Raw genomic sequence first — 25,483 nt, 5'->3', positions numbered from 1 at the left:
GCTGTACAGTATATGTCTATCGTTATCTTTTCACCCTACAAACGATGCTTTCTTCATTCTAGCCATGTCTGGAAAGCCACACCTGTGCGAGTAACGTGTTCATGTAATGTACATGAAGAATGGAAAAGTAAACCTGCAAGTATTGTTAAATATCTTTATGACATTTGCATATTCAAACAAACAAAAAATACAGAAAATCATAAAACAAACAAGAGCAACATTAAAAATGTTTGAATAAGGATAAATGAGGAAAGTTAAATGGTTAACTCTGATGAGGAACTCTAGTTCTCCCATCAACACAATGAGTTAACGGGCAGATCTAAATATCCTTCCAATAGTTTGTAACAAGGGTCATTTTCAGCAAACACACACAAAACCAAGTAAGTCATGATCTCTTGTGTGCTTGGATTAGAACAGAATTCCATAATAAAATACGATGCCGTTTCCCTTTCAAATGCTTCCAAAAACGAATGGTGCTGACAACAATGACAACATTGAAAAGCATTCGTAAAATAAATATTAAAAACAGAGGATCCTTGTCCTAAAAAAAACTGCCTCTGCCTCTCAGAAGACAGCATCAAACCAAACTGTGAGCCTCTAAAAGAGCCGCCATATCACCTTGTATATACAGTATGGTCAGATTCATTGACACAGTAAGGGGTGTCTGTGGGATTCATGTTCCCAGTCCTGAGTGGTACGGTAGTATTGGCTGTGGTCAAGGGCAGGCATGGGACTATGTGGTCCAACGGTTGACATGGAGAGTTTCAGTGTGAGAGAGGGATCTTGGTTCTCACAAAACAGTACATTGATCAATTGACAGAGATAGTGCTGATAGAGCCAGTTTCGTTTCCCTATCTGGCTCAGGAACTGATATACTTACAGTTTAATGCTTGACTGCAACTGAAACCTGGTGATACTGCAGCTTTCCTGAACTGAGATGTTTTGTTGTTGTTATGTTAGGACCAACCTGGTCAGAAAACACAGGGTGGACCCCTGCCTGGACCCCTGGTGGTCTCTCTGTCGGCCTTGCGTGCGTAGAGCACGTCGTCCTGGCTGATGTCCAGTCTGACCCTCTGTAGTACGTCTAGATGGCTGGCCTCCAGCAGCAGCAGACAGCACGCCCTCGGGTGCTGACACACGGCTAGACCCTTGGACCCCTGGTGGTCTCTCTGTCGGCCTTGCGTGCGTAGAGCACGTCGTCCTGGCTGACGTCCAGTCTGACCCTCTGTAGTATGTCTAGATGGCTGGCCTCCAGCAGCAGCAGACAGCACGCCCTCGGGTGCTGACACACGGCTAGACCCTTGGACCCCTGGTGGTCTCTCTGTCGGCCTTGCGTGCGTAGAGCACGTCGTCCTGGCTGACGTCCAGTCTGACCCTCTGTAGTACGTCTAGATGGCTGGCCTCCAGCAGCAGCAGACAGCACGCCCTCGGGTGCTGACACACGGCCAGACCCTTGGACACACTGATGGGCTGCAGGCACCCCACACGAAACAACGCCTGGTGCTGCACTAACACCTAGAGGGAGGGTGGAGGACTTTAGATAAGGGAATCTCGGGGAAAATTCACAATGCAGGTAAAAGACGGAAAGATGTGTGTTGAGCAAGAGCTGTAGTAAGTCAATGTTGACCTCAGTAGGGTCTATACCTGTTGGAAGGTGACCGCCTCCAGTCACAGCCGCCTGAACTCAGCGATGACCGCCCTCAGGAAGAGCTGCTCCTACACCAATGCACACCGAACACACATCGATTTCACATAGATCGACAGCTCTCTGGGCCAATGGGAACCAATTGACAGCTCTGTGGGCCAGTGGGGTTTATCTTAACTGGTGGCTTTGATGTAAGAGGAAGAGAACTTCTCATCCAGGGCCTCCATCACATGATACCCACCAATCCTGTGGACGGGAGAGGGACAGCGGTCAGAGACAGACACACCACTCACCGATAGGTACTGCCAAATAAAACACTTCACAGTATCACTGGCGGACCTTTCCAATCCATGGTTCCAATCGATGACATTATGCAAATAAAACACTTCACAATATCACTGGCGGACCTTTCCAATCCATGGTTCCAATCCATGACATTAACTGATCAATTAAGAGGCAGGAAGAAGAACTGGAATGCAAGGACCTGAGTTGTGCCCTTGGGATGGATAATAAAACGACAAAAAAAGGCCTACCTTTCTAGAGATGAGCTGCAGAGCATCCTCCTCAAAGGCCTTGAACTTGTTCAATCTGGACATGATGATCTGCTGCAGCTGGACGGATGGAACGACATCCTGGTCAGGACCTGGACACACAAACAGAGAGAGAGAGAGAGACACACACACACACACAGTTTTAAACACTGTAAGATGCAGTTAAACACACTCAAACACTTTCATCCACACTGCACACACCATTAGAGTTGCAAGAATGCAAAATTACACTTCATAAGCAATACAGAAACAGAATATATAAAGTTGAAGACCTGTCAGAAGCTCATTAGTAAGCTCCTTAATAAGTACAAATGCATATGTAATGAAGGTAGAGGTGATTGCGAGCCTGGACACACCAGTAGAACAGCGCCCTCGTGTGGTGGTGGACATGGCGCCTCTTTGGCCAATCAAACAGGTTGTACATGACGTTCTGCTTCCTGGTCCACAGCAAGTCCAGCTAAGGAGTGGAACACAGGGTCAGTCATAGAAATGTAATGACTAGAGCAAGCATCACCATTCAAGTCAATGATGTGTAATTCTATTGCAATGGGTCCAAGAAATGTGTAGAGTAGAAATAATGAGACAAATATGGAATGGGCACAATCCTCTGTCTTGATATCTATTATCGGCATCTCCCACTTGGGGTCAACGATGGTTACAACCAAAATAAAAAGACATTCTCCTATCCTTACAGAGTCGAGACAGAGTCTCAGCCAATAGCACGGTGGTCTCCTTTTTTGGGGCGGGGTTACTGAAACTCTTTTCCAATAGGGCTGCAGTGTGGTCAGCGGTCGCCTTCTGGTCAGTTTCTGAAGGAGGAGACCCGATCAGGACTTACACTGATACACTATATATATAAAAAGTATGTGGACACCTCTTCAAATTAGTGGATTTGACTATTTCAGCCACACCCGTTGCTGACAGGAGTATAAATTCCAGCTCACAGCCATGCAATCGCCATAGACAAACATTGGAAGTAGAATGGCATTACTGAAGAGCAGTGACTTTCAACGTGGCACCGTCATAGGATGGCACCTTTCCAGCAAGTCAGTTTGTCACATTTCTGCCCTGCTGGAGCTGTCCCAGTCAACTGTAAGTGCTGTTATTGTGAAGTGGAAAAGTCTAGGAGCAACGATGGCTCAGCTGTGAAGTGGTAGGCCACACAAGCTCTCAGAACGGGACCGCCGAGTGCTGAAGGGTATAAAAATGGCCTGTCCTCGGTTGTAACACTCACTACTGAATTCCAAACTGCCTCTGGAAGCAACGTCGGCACAAAAACACCTCGTCAAGAGTTTCATGAAATGTGTTTCCATGGCCGAGGGATGAATCTGGGTTAGGTGGAAGCCAGGAGAACGCTACCTGCCTGAATGCATAGTGCCAACTGTGAAGTTTGGTGGAGGAGGAGTAATAGTCTGGGGCTGTTTTTCATGGTTCGGACATTGTAGACAATTCTGTGCTTCCACCTTTGTGGCAACAGTTTTGGGATGCCCTTTCCTGTTTTAGCATGATAATGCCCCATGCACAAAGCGAGGTCCTTACAGAAATGGTTTGTCGAGATCGGTGTGGAAGAACTTGACTGGCCTGCACAGAGCCCTGACCTCAACCCCATCGAACAACTTTGGGATGAATTGGAACGCTGACTGCGAACCAGGCCTAATCGCCCAACCTCACTAATGCTCTTGTGGCTGAATGGAAGCAAGTCCCCGCAGCAATGTTCCAACAGATAGTGAAATGTCTTCCCAGAAGAGTGGAATCTGTTATAGCAGCAAAGAGGAGACCAACTCCATATTAATGCCCATGATTTTGGAATGAGATGTTCGACAAGCAGGTGTCCACATATTTTTGATAATGTAGTGTAGTTCCTCACGGAATTACGTTTCAGTGGACACGCCGCTCTGCTGGGGTACGGATGTAAAAATCCCTCAAAATCTGCCATTGGCACCCATACAAATTAGCCCAAGGTTGCCTTGTTAAATCGAGTTCATTCTCTTAAATAAACACCATGACTGGTTTCTCATTAGCTGGGAATGTTGCTTGAAATGTTCGACACAACACACTTTGGTGATATTGTGATTTTGTAATAGACTGTCACAGACCCAATTAAAAAAGTTAACATTATGGTGGGTTTCCCATGGTGGGGTTGCCGCGGACATGCAGATTGTTCATTAGCACGTCTGTCCGGTTTTCCGTGCTGTAACATGGAAATATGTGGGAACTCTCAAGGCGTCCTCAGACATAGGTTCGTTTTGCTCCGAGCAGAACTTGGCTCGGCGAAGTGAACGTCTGCGCTTGCATGCTCCCTTATTATAATACCTTCATTTGAAAAACTAGAGAAAAGCGGCAATATTGCGGTTTGTCCCTCTTGAAACACCGTAGCAACAAATACACTTCCTCAAAATTGTCAGAATTAATCAAAGATAACTCAAGAATTCTGTTATTAATTTTGACGTTTTTGCAGAGGTCTTAGTCGAGCTATTTTACACCTAACTAACTCAATTTAAAAAATGTGCATGAAAACCAGTCTTCTGTTGTTGAATGACAACAAACACTTCATTGAATAATCCCTACTGCTGACCAATCACCAATGAAGGGCGTAGACTTTGGCTACTGAACTGTGACAAGACTCAAGAGAAAATGTGTCCTGAAAATCAAAACAAAAATCGTATTAAACTTTTCAAATTGTACAAACATATACGGAAGTTGAATTACACATTCAAAATACATATTTAGCAAATAACATAAGCAAGCACATAGGTTTAAGAAAAGGAAATAGAAAACGAAAAATAAATATATTTATATATAGCTAGCATGCTAACCTTATTCAGCCAGCTAATGTTATCTGTTGTTGCTACACCTTATTCAAAAGATTAGCCAGCTGGCTATAGTTGGTTCTGGAGCTGGATTTGTCGTAAGCAATTTGTGAAATGTTCACCAGATGGATAGGGGAAACCAGTATCTTTGACTTTGCCATCTATTGTTATAGCCAAAGTCCTGGCATATTTAATAAATTGCAGCTCTGAATCCGCCATAGATATAGAAAAATCAATATGGATAGCCTAATTATTGAACGATTTGGAATAGTGTCGCGTTGTTCTACATTGTAATGAACACGGTGCCACCTTCGGTAGGCTGCTGGCAGGCTATTCAGCTGCGCTATAGCAGTGATAAGTCAGCCTGTGCTCATGTCATGGTTCTCACAGCTAGGGGAAGTCAAATCATAGGCTACAATGACTTTGCTCATGATGCACGTCGCAAATGATATGTAAAACCACCCAGTTTATAATATAGGATAAACACTTGTCATTTCTAGCTGCACCAATCTAAAGCAGTGAAGCGTGGTCAAAACCATTCATCTTGGGGTGGTGGGGGGAGCAGAGTTCCAAAATACAATACATGCAAGTTTACCATTTATAAAATGGGCATATACACTCAGTGTACAAAACATTAAGAACACCTTCCTAATATTGAGTTGCGCACCTGGTCAGTCTATGACATGGAAAGAAAAGGTGTTCTTAAAAAAAAAATTCTACACTTAGTTTAGTGTATATAAACTCAGCAAAAAAAGAAACATCCTCTCACTGTCAACTGCATTTTTTTTCAGCAAACTTAACATGTGTAAATATTTGTGCCCATAGGCGACATTGTTGCCGGTGATGTCTGGTGGGGACCTGCCTTACAATAGGCCTACTGGTGTAACTCGGGCAGTACTGATCCTATGCAGGTGTTGTTACAAGTGGTTTGCCACTGCGAGGACGATCAGCTGTCCTCACTGTCTCCCTGTAGCGCTGTCTGAGGCGTCTCACAGTACGGACATTGCAATTTATTGCCCTGGCCACATCTGCAGTCCTCATGCCTCCTTGCAACATGCCTAAGTCATGTTCATGCAGATGAGCAGGGACCCTGGGCCTCTTTCTTTTGGTGTTTTTCAGAGTCAGTAGAAAGGCCTCTTTAGTGTCCTATGTTTTCATAACTGTAACCTTAATTGCCTACCATCTGTAAGCTGTTAGTGTCTTAACAACCGTTCCACATGTGCATATTCATTAATTGTTTATACTTTATTGAACAAGCATGGGAAACAGTGTTTAAAAGTTTTACAATGAAGATATGTGAAGTTATTTGGATTTTTACGAATTATCTTTGAAAGACAGTGTCCTGAAAAAGTGACCTTTTTTTTGCTGAATTTATATAATTTTTCGCTGATATGGAAGATAGCGTCAGGGCTTTTAACAAACTTCCTCGGCCAGAAAATACTATTGTCAATATGTGCTAACTAGCTAGCTGCCATCCTCACAAAGCGACAGGAACTCATATCTGAGTAAACGGCTAAATTAATCACATTCCAAGCAGTTTAAAATAAATAAAAGACAGGGCAAATAATAGAGCTAAATGAAGATGCACATATAATGTAGCCACAGGGCTCCCGAGTGGCGCAGCTGTCTAAGGCACTGCATCTCAGTGCAAGAGACATCGCTACAGTCCCTGGTTTGATTCCCGGCCGTATCGCATCCGGCCGTGATTTGGAATCCCATAGGGCGGAGCATAATTGGCCCAGCGTCGTCCGGGGTAGGCCGTCATTGTAAATAAGAATTTGTTCTTAACGGGTAGGCCGTCATTGTAAATAAGAATTTGTTCTTAACTGACTTGCCTAGTTAAATAAACTTAAAAAAAAATAGTTATCCTTAACACGTGTAACGCCTTACACGAGAAAATTGCGTGTTTGGCATGTGACTGAAAAGTTTCATCCAATGAACGCCTTCACAATCTGCCCCGGAAGTGTAAATGGTTGCACCGGAAGATATACTGTAAAAATGAGAATTCGTTTCGCACAGGAAAACATTTTCATTCCGTTTTGAGCTGTGAAGATGGCAAATAGGACGGTTAAAGATGCCAACAGTATACATGGAACAAATCCACAATACTTGGTAGAGAAAATTATTCGTACTCGAATCTATGAATCAAAATACTGGAAAGAAGAATGCTTTGGACTGACGGGTGAGTTGTGGCCATAGAGAATGATAGAGGCCCTGTGTGGCCAAAATGACTTTTTAGCATGGGCCGCGCCATTGAGGGCTTCCACCATTTTAAAGTAGTCAAAGTAGTCAACCGGGTGGGGATTCCTATGGGTTATAGCCTCAATGGCACTGTCCATAGACGCAATAATAACACAGATATAAGATGAGTCCTCTAACAATCTCTATGGTCTTAACTAGCTAATGCTAGTTAGCTTGAAATACAAATACCACAAATGTAAACAAAGTGCGCTAGTTAGCATCTAGTCAATTTTACCCTGTTACATTTGATTTGTTACTCTCAATTGAGGTTTGTGCACATCAGAAGTAATAGCTAGCGAACTATGCCTGGTACATATTGATTATTTCTTCTCACTGGTTTCTCTCTGATCAACAGCTGAGCTTGTCGTTGACAAAGCCATGGCGCTGAAGTTTGTCGGTGGAGTTTATGGCGGAAATATCAAACCTACACCGTTCCTGTGTCTCACTCTGAAGATGCTGCAGATCCAGCCAGAGAAAGACATCATTGTAGAATTTATCAAAAACGAGGATTTCAAGTAAGTTTTGGCTTTCGGGCAGGTTGTAGTATAAGAAGCATTTCTGTATTTAGTGTTTAAACCTTTTCATTTATCACTAACTCCCAGCTTGACAAATGTGATTTAAAAATCGGAACCTAAATACCTTACACACCCATTGTGGCAACCTCACTGTGATGGTTTCCACACCATAGATATGTCCGCTTGCTTGGCGCCATGTACATGAGGTTGACTGGGACATCAGTGGATTGCTACAAATACCTGGAACCACTGTACAACGACTACAGAAAAATCAAGAGTCAGAACCGAAATGGGGGTGAGTGTTTACGTGTATCGTGGCATGATTATACAATGCAAAATGGCCTACTTTTGAGTTAAATGGCACTTTCTCCTCTCACCCTCTATTTCAGAGTTTGAGCTGCAACACGTGGATGAGTTTATTGATGAACTGCTACACTCTGAGAGAATGTGTGACATAATCCTTCCCAGGCTTCAGGTAAGTCTTCTACCCGTGTACGTGCTCACGTGTGTTGTTTGACTGACCTAGATCACTGATTGTGTGTGTGTGTGTGTGTTGACTACAGAAAAGGCAGGTTCTTGAGGAGGCGGAGCTGTTAGACACGCGCATCAGTGCCCTGGAAGAAGACCTGGATGAGGTGGAGACCAGCGACGAGGAAGATGAGGAAGAGGAGAAGGTAGTAGTCTAAACTTTATCCCCCTATCCACCAATAAACTGCCTAAGCTAACTGTACATTTGCGTAAACTTACACTAGTGTAAGTGGGTGGAGGAATTCTGTTTCACTGTCCATGTCTGTCTCTGTCTGCTTGTCTGTTCAAATGTCTACAGACAGAGAGAGTTCAGACCCCAGAGCCCCACAGACGGAGTTACCGAGACAACGATCGGCCTCGCCGCTCGCCCTCTCCACGCTACAGACGCAGCAGTCGTTCACCCAGACGGTAACTAACCAGCCATGCATGTATCTCAGTTTATAGTAGGGGTGTAATGAATGTTTAAGATATGAGTGCATTGATCCGCGAGAACCCAAACCGATCCAATTCTAGCATGCGTCAGTCATAAAATCGATTCCAAAGTTACAAATCACTTCCTTTAAAAAAAAAAGGCTCATTACTTTCTTAAAATAACAAATCTTTTGTGACAACTGATGTCATTTTTCGATATCTTTGGTAATGTTAACTTCATAACGGGGACCACAATCACTTTGTGAACTGCACTGCATGACCAAAAATTGAGGGAAGAGAAGCTCCGTAAAAACTTCCAATACCTTTTAGTTTTTTTTAGACCGGGGAGAAATCCGAAGTTGTGCTATACACTGAGTGTACAAAACATTCGGAACACCTTCCTAATATTGAGTTGCATCCCCTTTTGACCTCAGAACAGTTTCAATTAGGTGAGGCATGGACCCTACAAGATGTCAAACATTCCATGTTGATGAATTAGTAGGTGGTGATTTAAGATCAAAAGTGTGGGGGCAAACATGCATGCCCCCCCTTCTCTTATGGTTCAGTTTAGGTGCCGACATACACCAATAGATGTCTTGAAAGCTTCCTAGTTCGTAGTCATTTCCTATAACATCCTGAAGACACTAAAGATTGTGCATCCTTTTTATTCCGTCTAGGAGGAGCCGATCACCTAAGAGACGAAGGTATGTTTTCTGCTTGGATTCTTCTCTGCTGGATTTCATATTTTCCTTTGTTTGAATTCCAAACAGATGGTATTGAATATAATAACACCGAGCCTACTTGGAAGTGTTTTAAATTATACATGAACTGAGACTTAATTCACTAGGGTCCATGTTACTTGCAAACAGTGCCCTGTATTAATGATGCGTGCATTGCTTGTCTCTCCTTTGCACAACAGCCCATCCCCCAGACGAGAACGTCACCGCAGCAAAAGCCCCCGTCGCCACCGCTCCCGAGAGAGACGTCACCGCTCAAAGTCCCCAGGTATCATAGCGATGGCTACCATACCGTCCTGCAACGCACAAGATTAAAAAGTCAAACCAGTGTTTATATTTGTGCTGTGTGACATATTTTCAGCTGTACTCATTAGACTTTAAGATGTTTGGAACAATCGTTCCCCCTGCCCAGTCTGACCTCGAGCTGTCTCCATTTTGTCCCAGGGCATCACAGAAGCCACAGGCATCGCAGTCACTCCAAAACCCCAGAGAGGTGAGTGATGAAAGAAGAGCAAGACCCTCACCACTATTCTAGGATCTCCAATATTTTTTAAAAAGCTGCTCTGTGTTCATGGTGTAGTTGAACTGTCTGAATACCATCAAATGAGAGAGGGAGACATTTTAGTGAGTATATCACCAACTTTTGTCTTTCTTCATCTCTATTCAAGGAGTTCAAAAAAGAGCCACAAGAAGAGTCGAAGAGGAAATGTGTGATCCACTTTGTATTTTGTTCTCTTGGATAGTTCCTTTTTCTGACTTGGCCATTAATGTGGCCAAATTTGTACGGAATCCCTTGTATTTTGTTTTAGAAAGTAATTGATTTTTAAGATATTTTCAGACCATGTAGCAGAAAGAATCCATTTCCATTTTATTTCTAAAATCTGCAGCTCATATAGAACTGTCCACAACCCTATGTATCAGTGAATAAAGTTGCTTGGTGGTTTGACCATAAGACTGAGAATGTCATGTCTGCACAGTCTCCTTGTATGAACTTTCTGGCCAAGCAGGTTAGGGACCATGGTAACAATGGTTGTTAATCCCAATTATATTTAGTTTGACCAGAACCATTATTGTAAAAACAATTGGTAATGTGATGCGTCTCACTACAGAAGTTGGGACATAGTTGCATATTATTATGGATGTCTGTCATCAATGCATATAACGATGTCCTCATTTTGAATGTGTGATTTGTTTGTGGTATGAGTTGCACCCTGAAAGTGTTAGGCACATTTATACAAATAAACTTATTTTACGTGCTTTTGACAGAACATTTGTCACAAATTGCTTAACAGGAACCCGGCAGCGACCAAAGACGTTAAAAACAAGACATACAGTATGTCACCTTCAATTTGATTAACCTTTTTGATTGGTTAATTCTACTCCTTGCTCTTATTTTTTATGTTAAGTGTATTGGATATTATAAAATAAAAATCTCCTGGAGTCCAAGTCAAACCAAGATTTTATTTCTGAGCTCAGAGAGAATAACAGTTACAAAGCGCAGTGTACAGTCAAGTCCAAAGCTTTGGGTGATATCACATATTTATTGTTCTTGGGCGGGACTGTGTTCCGTTTTGATCTATACAAGGACACGGGATTACACTCCCAAGACAGGAGATGATAATAGGACAGCTTCACAAGGTTAGTCACATGCTCCGTTATGTGGACCCACAATAAAATGTCCCATTAGTTAGCAAGAAATTCCTGGATTTCTGCACATCTTACATTTTTCTCTTCTCTGATCTTCCTCAACATTTTTAGACTTTATACCATATTTGTTAGAATTGGGTATTTCTGCTGCCCTCTTGTGATAATCAATTGATCCATTGTAATCCTTAATGGAGGAATACAGGTATTAGGCGTATTGGTTGTAGAGCAACTAACTTTGATGGCTCCTGTACGCTGGCGAGTAATTCCTCATAGATCTGATTGGCTAATTCCCTTGTCAATTCTTGATTTTGCGGAGATGCTTGCAAGCTCCAGTTTGACCTTAATTGTCGTCTCTGGGTAGAGTAAGACCACATCCGTATAGAGACTGATGGCTTTGTTGATCAAGCTCTGCCTCAGACTGTCACCCTTAGACCATCTACCTCCTGAATTGATTTTCTGTTTGTAGGACTTTGCAAGCCGCTTTTTCAGTCTTTCCAGAGCCTTGTGTGCAAGGTCAATAGCATCATCATGTGAAAAATATTGCCTGTAAAAGCAAAGTAAGGGTCTAATACCATTATAGCAGCTGACGGGCTTCTTTAAAATTTGCTTCGCTAGCCATTGTGCTTCCTCTCTTCTCACCTGGCCGCTCCTGCCAAGTCTTTAACAGGTAAACACTTGCTACATACAAGTTGTCTGGACCGTGTTCCTTGGCAAGTCTCAAGTTCTCTAGAAACTCAAGACTCCTGCCTTTTAGAAAAGATAACTGAGTCGAGGGCCAAGACGTGGCTCGATTGCCACTCCTTTCTCCCAGGCTCCATCCTAATAGCCATTTGGAAGTACTCTATCGCTTTCTGTCTTTTGTCCTGGCCACACTTAAGGGTCCAGGCTTTTTCAGCACATACCTCGGGGTGCAGTTCTCCCTGGGACGGTGAGGGGTAATCCCGTAGCAGTGCCTCGACCTTTGTCACATATCCCTGGCTCTCTGCCAGGTTTATCCAGGTGATAGTGAACTCAGGCTAGGTTTCCATAGTGGACCAGTGGCCAAGGAGCCATTGTGTCTAAAGGACTGTTTTGGTGAAAGGCCTCCTCTGCCTTATTACTGAGGCACTGCAGGGCCACGTTAGTGGAGCCCAGGGTGTGGTGTACATAAGCCCACATGTTGTACTTCTGACCCAGCCACAGATAGCTCTAGTCGCTGCCAATGTCCTCCAGGTGATCTCTCATACTGAGCAGCTTGTACCTGCTGACCTCCAGCCCCCAGGTGAAGTGACACTCTAGCTTCTCCAGTTTAGTCCTCTGGGCTGTCTGAGTAGGGCTGGTTAAAACAAGGGTTTGAACATGGAAACGTAATTACATTGAGACTCGGGATGTTTCACTTTAAAATGTATACCGAACAAAAACCATTGATTTCAAAATGTAACAACTCATACAACTATGAACAAGGACGACTTTGAAAAAGTTCCAACTGAAAACTTTACAAAAACACATTTACGGGAAGAAATGTGCAGATAATGTTTGGCAACATAATACATCTGAGGAAGATTTTACTGTAATTTTACCAAAAAGTGCATCAGCATAGTTTTTTTCCGGTAAATGTTTGTTTATTTTATTGTTCAAAGTAGACATTGTGCATAGAGTTGTATGGTTTGTTAAACTATAAAAATCAATGGTTTTTGTTTGGCATACATTTCAACGTGAAAAATTGTAGTTTCAGCGTAATTCCCTTTCATGGAAATGAACAACATTAAACTATGTTAACATTTTAGCAGAGACTCTTATCCAGAGTGATTTACAGTAGTAAGTGCATACATGTTTGTATTTTTTTCATACTGGTCCCCTGTGCGAATCAAACCCACAACGCTGGCGAACTTGCAAGTGCCATGCTCTACCAACTGAGCCACACTTTTAAGCATCAAGAGTTAATGTGACACAAGTCCATCTACATTTAGTTATTTTACATTGAAAACGATTGGATCTGCTGTTTTGTGGTAGATGTATTATTTACAGAGTACTTACTTCATAGTTGGGCAGTCGAGTAATTATTGTGGATGTCCCTGAGTTTCCTGGACAAGTGAGTGTCAGTGAACAGTTATTCTGCGCTGGAATTGCGTTCCCATGCAAAACTAGACAGATCGCTAATAACTGAGTCTTCAATAAAACTCCCAATGCGTGACTTTTCCTTAGAGAATATATTGAAAACGTTTATGTTGTTGAACTGCAAAAATACAGAAAATAATATACTTTAGTATTCAAATCACATGGACATATTGTAGCTGTACATCATACATTTCAAGTCGAAGTTGCACAAATACAAAGCACCTGACTTGGTCCCATGTCTGGCATGCGGCCAAACCAGATACACCTCTGTACAATAACAAAGCATATTACACTAGAAACAATAAGACTAGTATGTTTTACAATTCGAATACATGACGCACGAGCAAACTAATACAGCTGACGGCAAACATGAAAGACAAGTCAATTTGCGTGAGTAAATGTAACCAACTAAAATCGATAAGAAAGCAATTATATCAATAACAATGTTGGCATCACTAGCAATGTGATTGAATTGAACTAACAAACAAATATTGTCCGAGGCTGAAGCGTGACGTTGTTTTCAGCTGTTGTCTGCGTGCATGACTACTCTACTTCTTTACATACAATAGAAATAAGCGGAATCATTTTTATGTAATTAATTTCATTATTCTTTTGGCCAAATTTCATATACACAAATGTAAATTTACAAACAGAAAACCACATTTTCGTATCCTACAAAAAGAAATTGAACTGTATTTTAAGACGGTTAAATGCTCTACTAACAAAAAAGCTGTTAGAATTGTAAGTATATGCATGTCCCTTAAGGTCCTTGTGTAATTGTAATGTGAAATTGTACCCCCTAGCTCGATTGTCCATTGTTTGTAATCTATGTATGCTTGTGTTCCCTCATGTGCTTTATGTATTGATTTGTTGTTAATAAAAAAATAATAATAATAAAAAAATTAAAAAATTAAAAAAAATGACTACTCTACTTCCCGTTTCCGTGCATTCCTTTTAAGTACCAGAAAGCTCCACTAGGGGGCGATGAAAATCATGGAACACAATGAAAGTCCATTTAAACCACCATAATAAAATAATCTGTTTCCTTTCTCGATACATTGCAGTCAATGGGAAAATATGAGTGTCACAGGCAATGTTCCTTCCAAACTGCGCACGTGCGCGGGCGCGCTGCTCACCCGGGACTGCAGCCAGAAGAAATATCAACCAGCACTGAGAAGCATGAGATTGAACTTCACTCAACTTTCTAGTTTTCCCCTTTAGTTAACACTATCAACTTTTCCCTTGAAAAGCAAATCAGGTAAAGTGTTTTTTTTCCCGTGTTAAAGGGGTGGTGTTGTATCTTGAGACAGGCTTGAATAAATTAAGTAGCCAATAAGCAGCAGGTAGCATAATTTGTCTGAATCGCTGTAATAATGGTATGGGAATAATAATGCATTTGATTTTGTAAAGTGGTTTATTGCATCAAACAACACATTTTCAGTCACCTCCTTGTCTGAAGGACAATTGGATAAGACCTGCATGTTATTTTCCAAACGTCTCATGGAATGTAGACCTACATGGAACACCACACATTGCCTGCTACTGTAGCCTGAATGATAGAACAGCTATTTCCATGTTAAAATGTTATGGGGTGCATTTATCCATTGTTTTTGATGGTAGGCCACTCTTATAGGCCTACATTATGATCAAATAGCCACAGTAGCTTACTTGGACACTGATATAAGGGTAACCTAAAGCGAGTACAGCCTCAGTGTTCACTGTAAACACTCACCAAAAGTTGCACATCATTTTCACAACGTTAAAATTTACGTGTTCAGCATACCTGAAATTTGCTCAGTGCCAGAAATAATTAGAGGGAACATTGGTTACAGGGATGACGTTTTTCTCCAATACATTGCAGTCAATGGGAAAAGATGAGTGTCACAGGGTTGATGTTTTTGTTTTGTTTCTCTCATGTCTGTCTCCCACTCTCTACCTCCTCTTTTTACTCTCTCGTTCTCTTCTCTCTCTCCCCCTCCTTCCCCTTTCTTTCACCTCCTCCCCCTCTTCCCACTCTCCCCATTCTCTCTCTCTCCTTCTTTCCCCTCCATTCTCTCTAATCCTCCTTCTTTCCCCTCCTCCACCTACTCTCATCTCCCTCTTCCTCCTCTCTCTCCATCGTCCCTCCTTCACCCTCTTCCCTTCCCTCACTCCCCCTACCCCTCCATACTTCTTTCCCTGCCCACCCCACTTCTCATCTCTCGCTCCCTCTCCTTCCCTCCCTCCCTCCCTCCCTCCCTCCCTCCCTCCCCTCTGTTTGTCTGTTGACTCCTTCTTTCCTTCTTTCCCTCCCTCCCTCCCTCCCTCCCTCCCTCCCTCCCTCCCTCCCTCCCTCCCTCTCTCTCCCTCATCCCTCCTTCACCCTCCCCCTGTACAACTCTTCCCCTCCCCCTACATTCTCTCTCCCTCCTTTCCATGCCTCCCCCTCTCTCTCCCTCCTCCCATCTTCTCTCTATCTCCTCTCTCCCACAGACAGGCTCTTCGTTTCTAGAACTGCAAGACCATTGTGTCCAGTGGAGGCCAAAAGGGCTTTTGGGTGGAGTCAGGGGTGTTAATACTTATGTAAATGAGATATTTCTGTATTTCATTTCCAATACATTTGCAACATTTTCTAAAAACATGTTTTCACTTTGTCATTATGGGTTATTGAGTGTAGATGGGTGAGATAAAAATGTGTTTAATCCATTTTGAATTCAGGCTGTAACACAACACAATGTGGAATAAGTCAAGGGGTATGGTGTCTGGTGTCTATAATACTGTATGTAATAAGCTCACATAGTTGTCACAAACTCCAAACTCCACACAGTTGTCACTGAATAGTTGGATATTCATTTCCCACTGAACCATTTCTGTATTTACAGAGTTCATATAAATACATTTTCATCGGGGTTTTACATTGGACGACTTTTTATTTATTGACATTTGTCAATAAAACTCATAAATGCAACTGTTTATGTTAATGTTTTATGTTCTACGTGTAGCCCTTGTTATCCTGAAAAGAAAATTGTAAAACACTTCATTGTGAGGCGAAAAACAAGGGCTGGACATGCAGATACAGTGGGGCAAAAAAAGTATTTAGTCAGCCACCAATTGTGCAAGTTCACCCACTTAAAAAGATGAGAGAGGCCTGTAATTTCCATCATAGGTACACTTCAACTATGACAGACAAAATTAGGGGAAAAATCCAGAAAATTACACTGTAGGATTTTTTATGAATTTATTTGCAAATTATGGTGGAAAAATAAGTATTTGGTCACCTACAAACAAGCAAGATTTCTGGCTCTCACAGACCTGTAACTTCTTCTTTAAGAGGCTCCTCTGTCCTCCACTCGTTACCTGTATTAATGGCACCTGTTTGAACTTGTTATCAGTATAAAATACACCTGTCCACAACCTCCAACAGTCACACTCCAAACTCCACTATGGCCAAGACCAAAGAGCTGTCAAAGGACACCAGAAACCAAATTGTAGACCTGCACCAGGCTGGGAAGACTGAATCTGCAATAGGTAAGCAGCTTGGTTTGAAGAAATCAACTGTGGGATGATCACAAGAACAGTGAGCAAAAATCCCAGAACCACACGGGGGGACCTAGTGAATGACCTGCAGAGAGCTGGGACCAAAGTAACAAAGCCTACCATCAGTAACACACTACGCCGCCAGGGACACAAATCCTGCAGTGCCAGACGTGTCCCCCTGCTTAAGCCAGTACATGTCCAGGCCCATCTGAAGTTTGCTAGAGAACATTTGGATGATCCAGAAGAAGATTGGGAGAATGTCAAAAGTTCAATCGTACCTGAATAAATTATACTGCTATCTTTAGGACATCAGGCACCATCAGTTTGCTCTATCAGTGTTGCTGTGGACAGGTTAATTAGTAATTAGGGAGGTGTATTCATTGATCAGCAATTTATAATTAAAAGTGGCTGCATGGTTCTGCAGATTTGCAGCTTGTTCAGCATTCTTCTGTCACATTTTGTCCAAAAGAAAATTCTTACCAAGCATTGACCCACACAAGGCATATGTGTTCATTTTAAAATCAAAAACGTACTTATTTTAGAAGATAATAGCTTTAGCTAGTGAAATATAGGCATATGTGTTCATTTTAAAATCAAAAACGTACTTATTTTAGAAGATAATAGCTTTAGCTAGTGAAATATAGGCATATGTGTTCATTTTAAAATCAAAAACGTACTTATTTTAGAAGATAATAGCTTTAGCTAGTGAAATATAGGCATATGTGTTCATTCTAAAATCGAAAACTTACTTGACAGTGCTTTTCCCGCCTACCCTCTTGGAGCTGTGGCTGTGACTCTTCAGTTATTCATTCAAATTACAATAAAAATCCAGTTTGGAGCAATGACATCCCCGTGTCACTTTTGAATGATCAATGTAGCCTTTTCTGAAATATAAACTGCTGTCTTTTTTAAAAAGAGTAAACTATGCAGTATGTAGTACTCACTGGCCCATATGACATACAGTAATTGCCCTCTTTTAACATTCACCTTTGAACTCTGAAATCAAGTATGTGGCTGGACAAAATATCAAATGTAATCATTCTTACGTATACTGTTTGGGCGTCAATTAGGGTGTTGTCAGATACTGTACACGTGGATATTTTGCAACATGTTGATGAAAGGTTGATTGTTTCATGATCCGGTCCGTTGTTTTTTTTTTTTTTTTAAACCTTTATTTAACTAGGCAAGTCAGTTAAGAACGAATTCTTATTTGGCCTACTCCTTTCATCTTCAATGAAGGAACTCATCCACTTTATATGGTAGTATGACAACTGTTTTAGATCCTCAGCTTCCTGAAGTAAATGATGCTCTCTATCAAACGCTACGCCAAACGTCAAACGCTACGCCACGTGAATGACTAGCCTCACAAAGCCACCTGATCCTGCGAGCTTACATAAAATGCAGTGCAGCGTTTTAATGCAGGGGAGAACAACTAGCCCCTCTCATTGAAGCCACAAAGTTCAAGGCCGACTGCCTTCATGGTACCAATAATTACTTCTATTACACCAGATGTAAGTCCTTGAACCGATTATTTACAAAAATCAAACACAGGGCCTCCCGGGTGGCGCAGTGGTCTAGTGCCACCAGAGACTCTGGGTTCGAGCCTAGGCTCTGTCGCAGCCGGCCGCGACGGGTAGGTCCATGGGGCGACGCACAATTGGCTTAGCGTCGTCTGGGTTAGGATATTCTTGTCTCACTAGCGACTCCTGTGGTGGGCCGGGCACAGTGCACACTAACTCCTTTGGTAGGATAGTCTTGACCGGAGCTCATCCAGTTTATTCTCCAATGATTGCACGTTGGTCAATTGGACGGATGGTAGAGGCGGGTTAACAACTTGCAGGTTAATTCTCACAAGGCATCCAGACCTGCATCCCCTGTATCTGCATCTTCTCTTCACAGGAATTTGGGCCTGGTCGGGTATCTGGAGTAAATCCTCCGCGTCCGACTCATTAAATACATTTTTTTTGGTGCAGTTCGAGATGAGTAATCGCTGTTTTGATATCCAGAAGCTCTTTACAGTCATAAGAGTCAGTGACAGAAATATTATGTACAAAATATGTTATAAATAACTTGAAAAAAAAAAAAAACCATTACATTTTACTATTATACATTTTATGCATACAAATGATACCCATACACCTGATGACCGTGTCAGCGTGCATGCGCCTGGCCCGCCACAGGAGTCGCTACAGCGCGATGGGACAAAGACTTCCCTTCCGGCCAAACCCTCCCCTAACTCGGACGAGGCTGTGCGTCGTCTTATGGGTCTCCCGGTCATTACCGGCGCGGGTATTGAACTAGCATCTGTAGTACTGCGGTGTGGTGCAGTGTCTTAGACCTCTGCGCCACTCAGGAGGCTGCGGTGTGGCGCAGTGTCTTAGACCTCTGCGCCACTCAGGAGGCTGCGGTGTGGCGCAGTGTCTTAGACCTCTGCGCCACTCAGGAGGCTGCGGTGTGGCGCAGTGTCTTAGACCTCTGCGCCACTCAGGAGGCTGCGGTGTGGCGCAGTGTCTTAGACCTCTGCGCCACTCAGGAGGCTGCGGTGTGGCGCAGTGTCTTAGACCTCTGCGCCACTCAGGAGGCTGCGGTGTGGCGCAGTGTCTTAGACCTCTGCGCCACTCAGGAGGCTGCGGTGTGGCGCAGTGTCTTAGACCTCTGCGCCACTCAGGAGGCTGCGGTGTGGTGCAGTGTCTTAGACCTCTGCACCACTCAGGAGGCCGCATCCACAATGTGTTTAATGCTTATCAATTGCCTTGCACAAAGTATCAAAATACTAAAATACTACTTACACAGGACTCTTAAACAATTTAATTGAAATGTTAATTTAAAAAAATTGATCACAGAAACAACGAGAAAATATGAATAAATAAATAAATAATGAAATGTGTAATCATCTGCCAGAGAGTAGCCCCAATTGGCCCGAGACCCAAGTAATATATTTGGGCCAGATAACTCACACCGGAATCGCCCCGCGCTCAATCCCTGCATCCTAGCCGAGATGGAACAAGAGGAGTGAGAGATGCACTACTGTTCAAAAGTTTGGGGTCACTTAGAAATGTCCTTGTTTTTGAAAGAATATAAAATGTTTTTGTCCATTAAAATAACATAACATTTATCAGAAATACAGCGTAGACATTCAAATAAAATCAAATCAAATGTTATTTGTCACATACACATGGTTAGCAGATGTTAATGCGAGTGTAGCGAAATGCTTGTGCTTCTAGTTCCGACAATGCAGTAATAACCAACAAGTAATCTAGATAACAATTCCAAAACTACTACCTTATAGACACAAGTGTAAGGGGATAAAGAATATGTACATAAAGATATATGAATGAGTGATGGTACAGAGCGGCATAGGCAAGATACAGTAGATGGTTTGAGTGCAGTATATACATATGAGATGAGTATGTAAACAAAGTGGCATAGTTAAAGTGGCTAGTGATACATGTATTACATAAAAATGCAGTAGATGATATAGAGTACAGTATATACGTATACATATGAGATGAATAATGTAGGGTATATAAACATTATATTAGGTTGCATTGTTTAAAGTGGCTAGTGATATATTTGACATCATTTCCCATCAATTCCCATTATTAAAGTGGCTGTAGTTGAGTCAGTGTGTTGGCAGCAGCCACTCAATGTTAGTGGTGGCTGTTTAACAGTCTGATGGCCTTGAGATAGAAGCTGTTTTTCAGTCTCTCGGTCCCAGCTTTGATGCACCTGTACTGACCTCGCCTTCTGGATGATAGCGGGGGGAACAGGCAGTGGCTCGGGTGGTTGTTGTCCTTGATGATCTTTAAAATTGCTAAGGTCCTTGTGTAATGTGATATTGTACCCTAGCCTAATTGTCCTTTGTATATTATTTATATATACTTGTGTTCCCGCATGTACTTCCAGTATTGATTTGTTGTTAAAAAAATAAAACATTAAAATACAAAAACTCTGCCCTCACGCACGCTGGTTTGGTGCTTGTTCATTGGGCAACAATGTTACCAAAAATAATACAGCAATTACAATATACAATCTACTATTTTAACAATGTACCTGATAGAAACAGCACAAAATTGCACGGCTCGCCATCCAACTCTGCACTCCTGGTTTGGTGCTTGTTCACTCGATGGGTGTGGATGATTGATTGTCCACAACGCAAGAGTACTGTTACACTCACACTCCAGTACAGTAGGAGGCGGTGTAAGCATCCCACGATTGCGATACGCCAATACAAATTTGAGGAAGAAGAAGAAGAACGAACGGTTCATGAACCTCACGTCACTAAAGCTCGCAGGATCAGGGTGCTTTGCGAGACGAGCGGCCGACAGAGCAGCTGAAGAATTTAGTGTGAGAGTCGTCAGTCTAGCAGTTGGCAGCCGATAGCCAGCTTCCATTTACACAAAAGCAACTCCAGGGATTGTCCTGCAAGCTACGGCCGGCGTAAGTGTTGAGTTATTACTTGCTAGCTAGATAGCTACTACAATTTAACTTGAGTTGTTATGCAAATGGTTACATATCAGACAACCAGTCAGCAACGAGTGCTCTTGTTACCGTTAGCTAGCCAACTAACGTTAGCTGCATTGGTTTGTTAAAATCTCATTACCGTTCTCTTGGCAGCAGAATATTGTTCTGGCAGGATGATGGCGGATATTTATTCAAAATAAGAGTCCCCATACAAAGACATACTAAACTTAGGCGATATCGTTTTTTCCCACTCTAGTGCAATACAACTGTTCACAGCGTTGCAACAAAAGCGGCAATCAGAAGTTGAAACAATAACAAAGCCTAGTCCCCACAGTTTTTTACTGAAACAGGGAAGGGATGGGTCTGGAGAAGTGTTCCACTCTCAACTTAATTGACCGAGCTATGGATGCAAGGACTGACCATCCATGTTATCAACTTTATAGTTTTAATTAATAAGCATGTTTTAAAGCTGAATTATTGGAAGATATGGGCAACTTTTATTTTTTATATTGTATTATTTATACCAGCATTTCTGTAGAAAGTGTACACCATTACATAAATGTTGAAAGCTATTATGTAAGGCTATATGTTGCCTAGTTAAATAAAAGTCATATGTAAATAAATACACTTTTAATAAAATACAAATATATATGTAATTGGAACTACTCCAGTCTACAAAACTTGAATTGGTCTATTGTGTTGGGCAAAGGGTTTAATAGAGTGTGCTGGTGACTCCTTGTTCCCCCTCACTCCATTCACTGCAATGCAATACGCTGCATATGAATTACATATCGGCTTATAGAGAAAGAAACGACTCTGCCGATGTAAAAGTAGGTTTGGGATTACTCGGTAGGGTCTGTAGATTTGGTGTTATTTCTTGGGGGACTGAGGTTTACATACCCAGCAGCACTTTCAAATCCACTCATTCCAGTGGTCCAATTAATTAACTGTAGGCCAATAAATTACATATTGGCCTACATAAAAAATAACTGCTTTGTAAAAGAGGGGTTGGGAGTACTCTAGGATCTGTAGAAACTATATGTAGTGTTATTTCATGGGGCACTGAATAATATGTAGTGTTGCTGTCCTTGTATGCCACCCATTACATTGGCCACAATGCAAGTCACTGTATATGCATTACATATTGGGTTAAAGATATATATATTTTTTTTACAAATTATTTGTGCCAATGTAAAAGTGGAGATGGAAGTGTTTTAGTTGTCGCTTGTGGGCCATCAGGTGAGGTTTTAGTCTGGGGTCCCTGGAGATCTGTCCGACCTTGTCCCCACCACCATTATGAACCTTTCTGGCGCAGGCGTTCCGCTAGCGACCCACCTCAACAACATCCGGTGAAATTGCAGAGCGCCAAATTCAAAATACAGAAATAGTCATAATAAACATTCATAAAAAATGCAAGTGTTATACATTGGCTTAAATATTAATTTCTTGTTAATCCAGCCACTTTGTCAGATTTAAAAAAGGCTTTACAGTGAAAGCATACCATGCGATTATCTGAGGACAGCGCCCCGCATACAAAAGCATGAAAAACATTTTCCAACCAAACAGTCAGAAATAGCGATAAAATAAATCGCTTACCTTTGAAGATCTTCATCTTTTTTTGCAATCCCAAAGGTCTGTTACACAATGAATGGTCGTTTTGTTCGATAAAGTCCTTCTTTATATCCCCAAAACGTCTGTTTATTTGGCGCGTTTGATTCAGAAATATACCGGTTCCAACTCGCCCAACATGCCTACAAAGGATCTAATAATATACCTGTAAACTTGGTCCAAACATTTCAGACAACGTTTCTAATCCAACCGCAGGTACCCTAAAATGTAAATAATCGATACAATTTAAGACGGAATAAACTGTTTCCAATACCGGAGAAAAACGACACTGCGCGCGCTCTCATTCACACTCACCAAAAGACTAGAGTCCACCTGAGTGACACTTAGAAAGAATACGACTACTTCTTCATTTTTCAAAAATAAAAACATTGAACAATTTCTAAAGAATGTTGACATCTAGTGGAAGCCATAGGAACTGCAATCTGGGACCTAATAATTCAGCTTCCCCATAGAAAAGCATTGGAAAATCCAATGACCATCATTTTTTTTTTTCCTGGATGGATTGTCCTTGAGGTTTTGCCTGCCAAATCAGTTCTGTTATACTCACAGACATTAGTTTAACAGTTTTAGAAACTTTAGAGTGTTTTATATCCAATACAACCATGCATATCCAAACTTCTGAATACATAACAAAACAAACAACATTTATGGTCTGGACAGTGCAGAGAATCTTACAAGAGTCCAGCGTAAGTATGTGCAGGTGGGCCCATCAGGTGAGGCTTGAGGCGAGGGTACTAATGGGGTCCACTAGAATTGGTAGTCCTGGAGATCTGGCCAGCGTTCCTTCCACTCCCAGAAGTCAAAGTTGCACCCATACAACCGCAGTTCCTCGAACAAAGTGTCAAAATTCGCATAATCATCACTCGGGTGTTCTTTATCGTGGCACCAGAGGCACGGTGAGCCCTTCTGTGAGTCACACCCAGCTCCCACGCTTGGCATTCATACTCCAATGCTAGCTGCTCCTGGTACTTTAGATCTTTGTGGGAAGTCAAGAAGTGGCATTGCAAGGTTTTAGTCATTTGCAAGACATTGTCTTGGAAATTGTTTGTCATGTTTTGATGCAACTAGTAATGGTAATTAAGGATTTACCCGAGTCCACTTCAACAGAGCAGCACAGAGAAGTTCGCTAAATCCCTTTCCTGCGTTAGCCATGAATGGACTGTATATAAGGTTGTTGCCAAGAGCTAATAGACAGACAATGTCCGGGATAAGGCTTTGTGGGGTACAGCATTGAAGCTCTAGCTCCAGGAGTGGAAGCCAAAAGCCAGGCCAGCCAAAAGCCAGGCCAGCATGACCTGTGTGACCCTTGTGATTTGGCATCGGCACAATGCCATCCACTAAGGCACCAAGGTGGGAACCACCAGCACAAACTGAAAGAAAAGGAAGCACATTATATTTAAAGATGAATGCTACGTTTTTGTGACACTAATTATTTTATGCAAATTAAACCACTTCTCACCTCATTATTCGAGATCTGTCTCGGCAAGACCGTCTTGTAATGCTTGCTGGGATTGATTGTTGATTTCCCCCCCATCCCCTGGTGCATGTTTTGGTTTTTGCCCTAGCACTCACTATACAGCTGACTCAAATAATCAACGCTCGATGATGTTGGTTATTTGAATCATAAATTCCTTCTTGCATTCTTCAACACTGATTAAAATGTCATATATTTTCAATGAGTTGGCCATCTTGCAATATTTTGAAATAAAGGCTTTTATATTTTAAAGGTTTCCTCAATACCATAGGAAAGTGACATCTTCGTTAGTTTTGCTAGCAGAAAAATTGTTAAGACCTCCTAGCTAGCCAAATACAGTATTTATGGTTGTGATGAACCTGTGGTGGTGGTTAATTTTTTAAATGTTTAAATAATAAATATTTCCTTTAAAAAAATATCCTTCATTAGTTAATTTGAATTATCTTGGTGTGTTAGCTACTAATTAGTTATACTACTAGCCATGTTATGTTTATTAACCTTAATGGGTGAATTATCTTGGTGTGTTAGCTACTAATTAGTTATACTACTAGCCATGTTATGTTTATTAACCTTAATGGGTGAATTATCTTGGTGTGTTAGCTACTAATTAGTTATACTACTAGCCATGTTATGTTTATTAACCTTAATGGGTGAATTATCTTGGTGTGTTAGCTACTAATTAGTTATACTACTAGCCATGTTATGTTTATTAACCTTAATGGGTGAATTATCTTGGTGTGTTAGCTACTAATTAGTTATACTACTAGCCATGTTATGTTTATTAACATTAATGGGTGAATTATCTTGGTGTGTTAGCTACTAATTAGTTATACTACTAGCCATGTCATGTTTATTAACCTTAATGGGTGAATTATCTTGGTGTGTTAGCTACTAATTAGTTATACTACTAGCCATGTTATGTTTATTAACCTTAATGGGTGAATTATCTTGGTGTGTTAGCTACTAATTAGTTATACTACTAGCCATGTCATGTTTATTAACCTTAATGGGTGAATTATCTTGGTGTGTTAGCTACTAATTAGTTATACTACTAGCCATGTTATGTTTATTAACCTTAATGGGTGAATTATCTTGGTGTGTTAGCTACTAATTAGTTATACTACTAGCCATGTTATGTTTATTAACCTTAATGGGTGAATTATCTTGGTGTGTTAGCTACTAATTAGTTATACTACTAGCCATGTTATGTTTATTAAC

General features: G+C 41.6%; 2 protein-coding genes, 1 long non-coding RNA gene and 1 pseudogene across 3 annotated transcripts in view; 2 read left to right on the top strand and 2 right to left on the bottom strand.

Annotated features, from left to right (window-relative positions):
* Positions 1-493: 493 nt before the first annotated feature.
* LOC115145319 (uncharacterized) lies at positions 494-4,307 on the bottom strand. Its single transcript, XR_003865941.2, has 4 exons — positions 2,553-4,307; positions 2,179-2,288; positions 1,645-1,891; positions 494-1,515 (listed from the first exon to the last, which is right to left on the bottom strand). It is a non-coding gene; the product is annotated as an uncharacterized LOC115145319 (long non-coding RNA).
* A 2,678-nt stretch (positions 4,308-6,985) lies between these two features.
* LOC115145317 (pre-mRNA-splicing factor 38A-like) lies at positions 6,986-10,399 on the top strand. The gene is made up of 10 exons (XM_029686801.2): positions 6,986-7,188; positions 7,603-7,762; positions 7,936-8,057; positions 8,152-8,237; positions 8,326-8,436; positions 8,589-8,698; positions 9,379-9,405; positions 9,621-9,706; positions 9,883-9,931; positions 10,107-10,399. Exons 1-10 carry the CDS (start codon positions 7,059-7,061, stop codon positions 10,150-10,152), a joined length of 927 nt encoding a protein of 308 aa, XP_029542661.1. The 5' UTR covers positions 6,986-7,058; the 3' UTR covers positions 10,153-10,399.
* Positions 10,400-10,904: 505 nt separating this feature from the next.
* LOC115145409 (interferon-induced protein with tetratricopeptide repeats 2-like) lies at positions 10,905-14,073 on the bottom strand (annotated as a pseudogene).
* Positions 14,074-20,972: 6,899 nt separating this feature from the next.
* The window catches only part of pomgnt1 (protein O-linked mannose N-acetylglucosaminyltransferase 1 (beta 1,2-)), a 35,434-nt gene continuing 30,923 nt past the window's right edge, over positions 20,973-25,483 (top strand). Inside the window, exon 1 of the mRNA XM_029686800.2 lies at positions 20,973-21,138. The gene's annotated coding sequence lies outside the window, so the exon portion shown is untranslated. The remainder of the gene's footprint in view (positions 21,139-25,483) is intronic.

This window comes from Oncorhynchus nerka, linkage group LG17, assembly GCF_034236695.1.
Source record: "Oncorhynchus nerka isolate Pitt River linkage group LG17, Oner_Uvic_2.0, whole genome shotgun sequence".
NCBI classification, from domain to species: domain Eukaryota; kingdom Metazoa; phylum Chordata; class Actinopteri; order Salmoniformes; family Salmonidae; genus Oncorhynchus; species Oncorhynchus nerka.
Note: the sequence above shows the minus strand (reverse complement) of the source record. Positions and strands in the feature narration are given on the sequence as shown.

Coding starts and splice junctions, on each gene's coding strand:
- LOC115145317 (XM_029686801.2), top strand. CDS start 7,059: ATGGCAAATAGGACGGTTAAAGATGCCAACAGTATACATGGAACAAAT. Junction 7,763..7,935: donor ATCAAAAACGAGGATTTCAA/GTAAGTTTTGGC, acceptor TCCACACCATAG/ATATGTCCGCTTGCTTGGCG. Junction 8,437..8,588: donor AAGATGAGGAAGAGGAGAAG/GTAGTAGTCTAA, acceptor AAATGTCTACAG/ACAGAGAGAGTTCAGACCCC.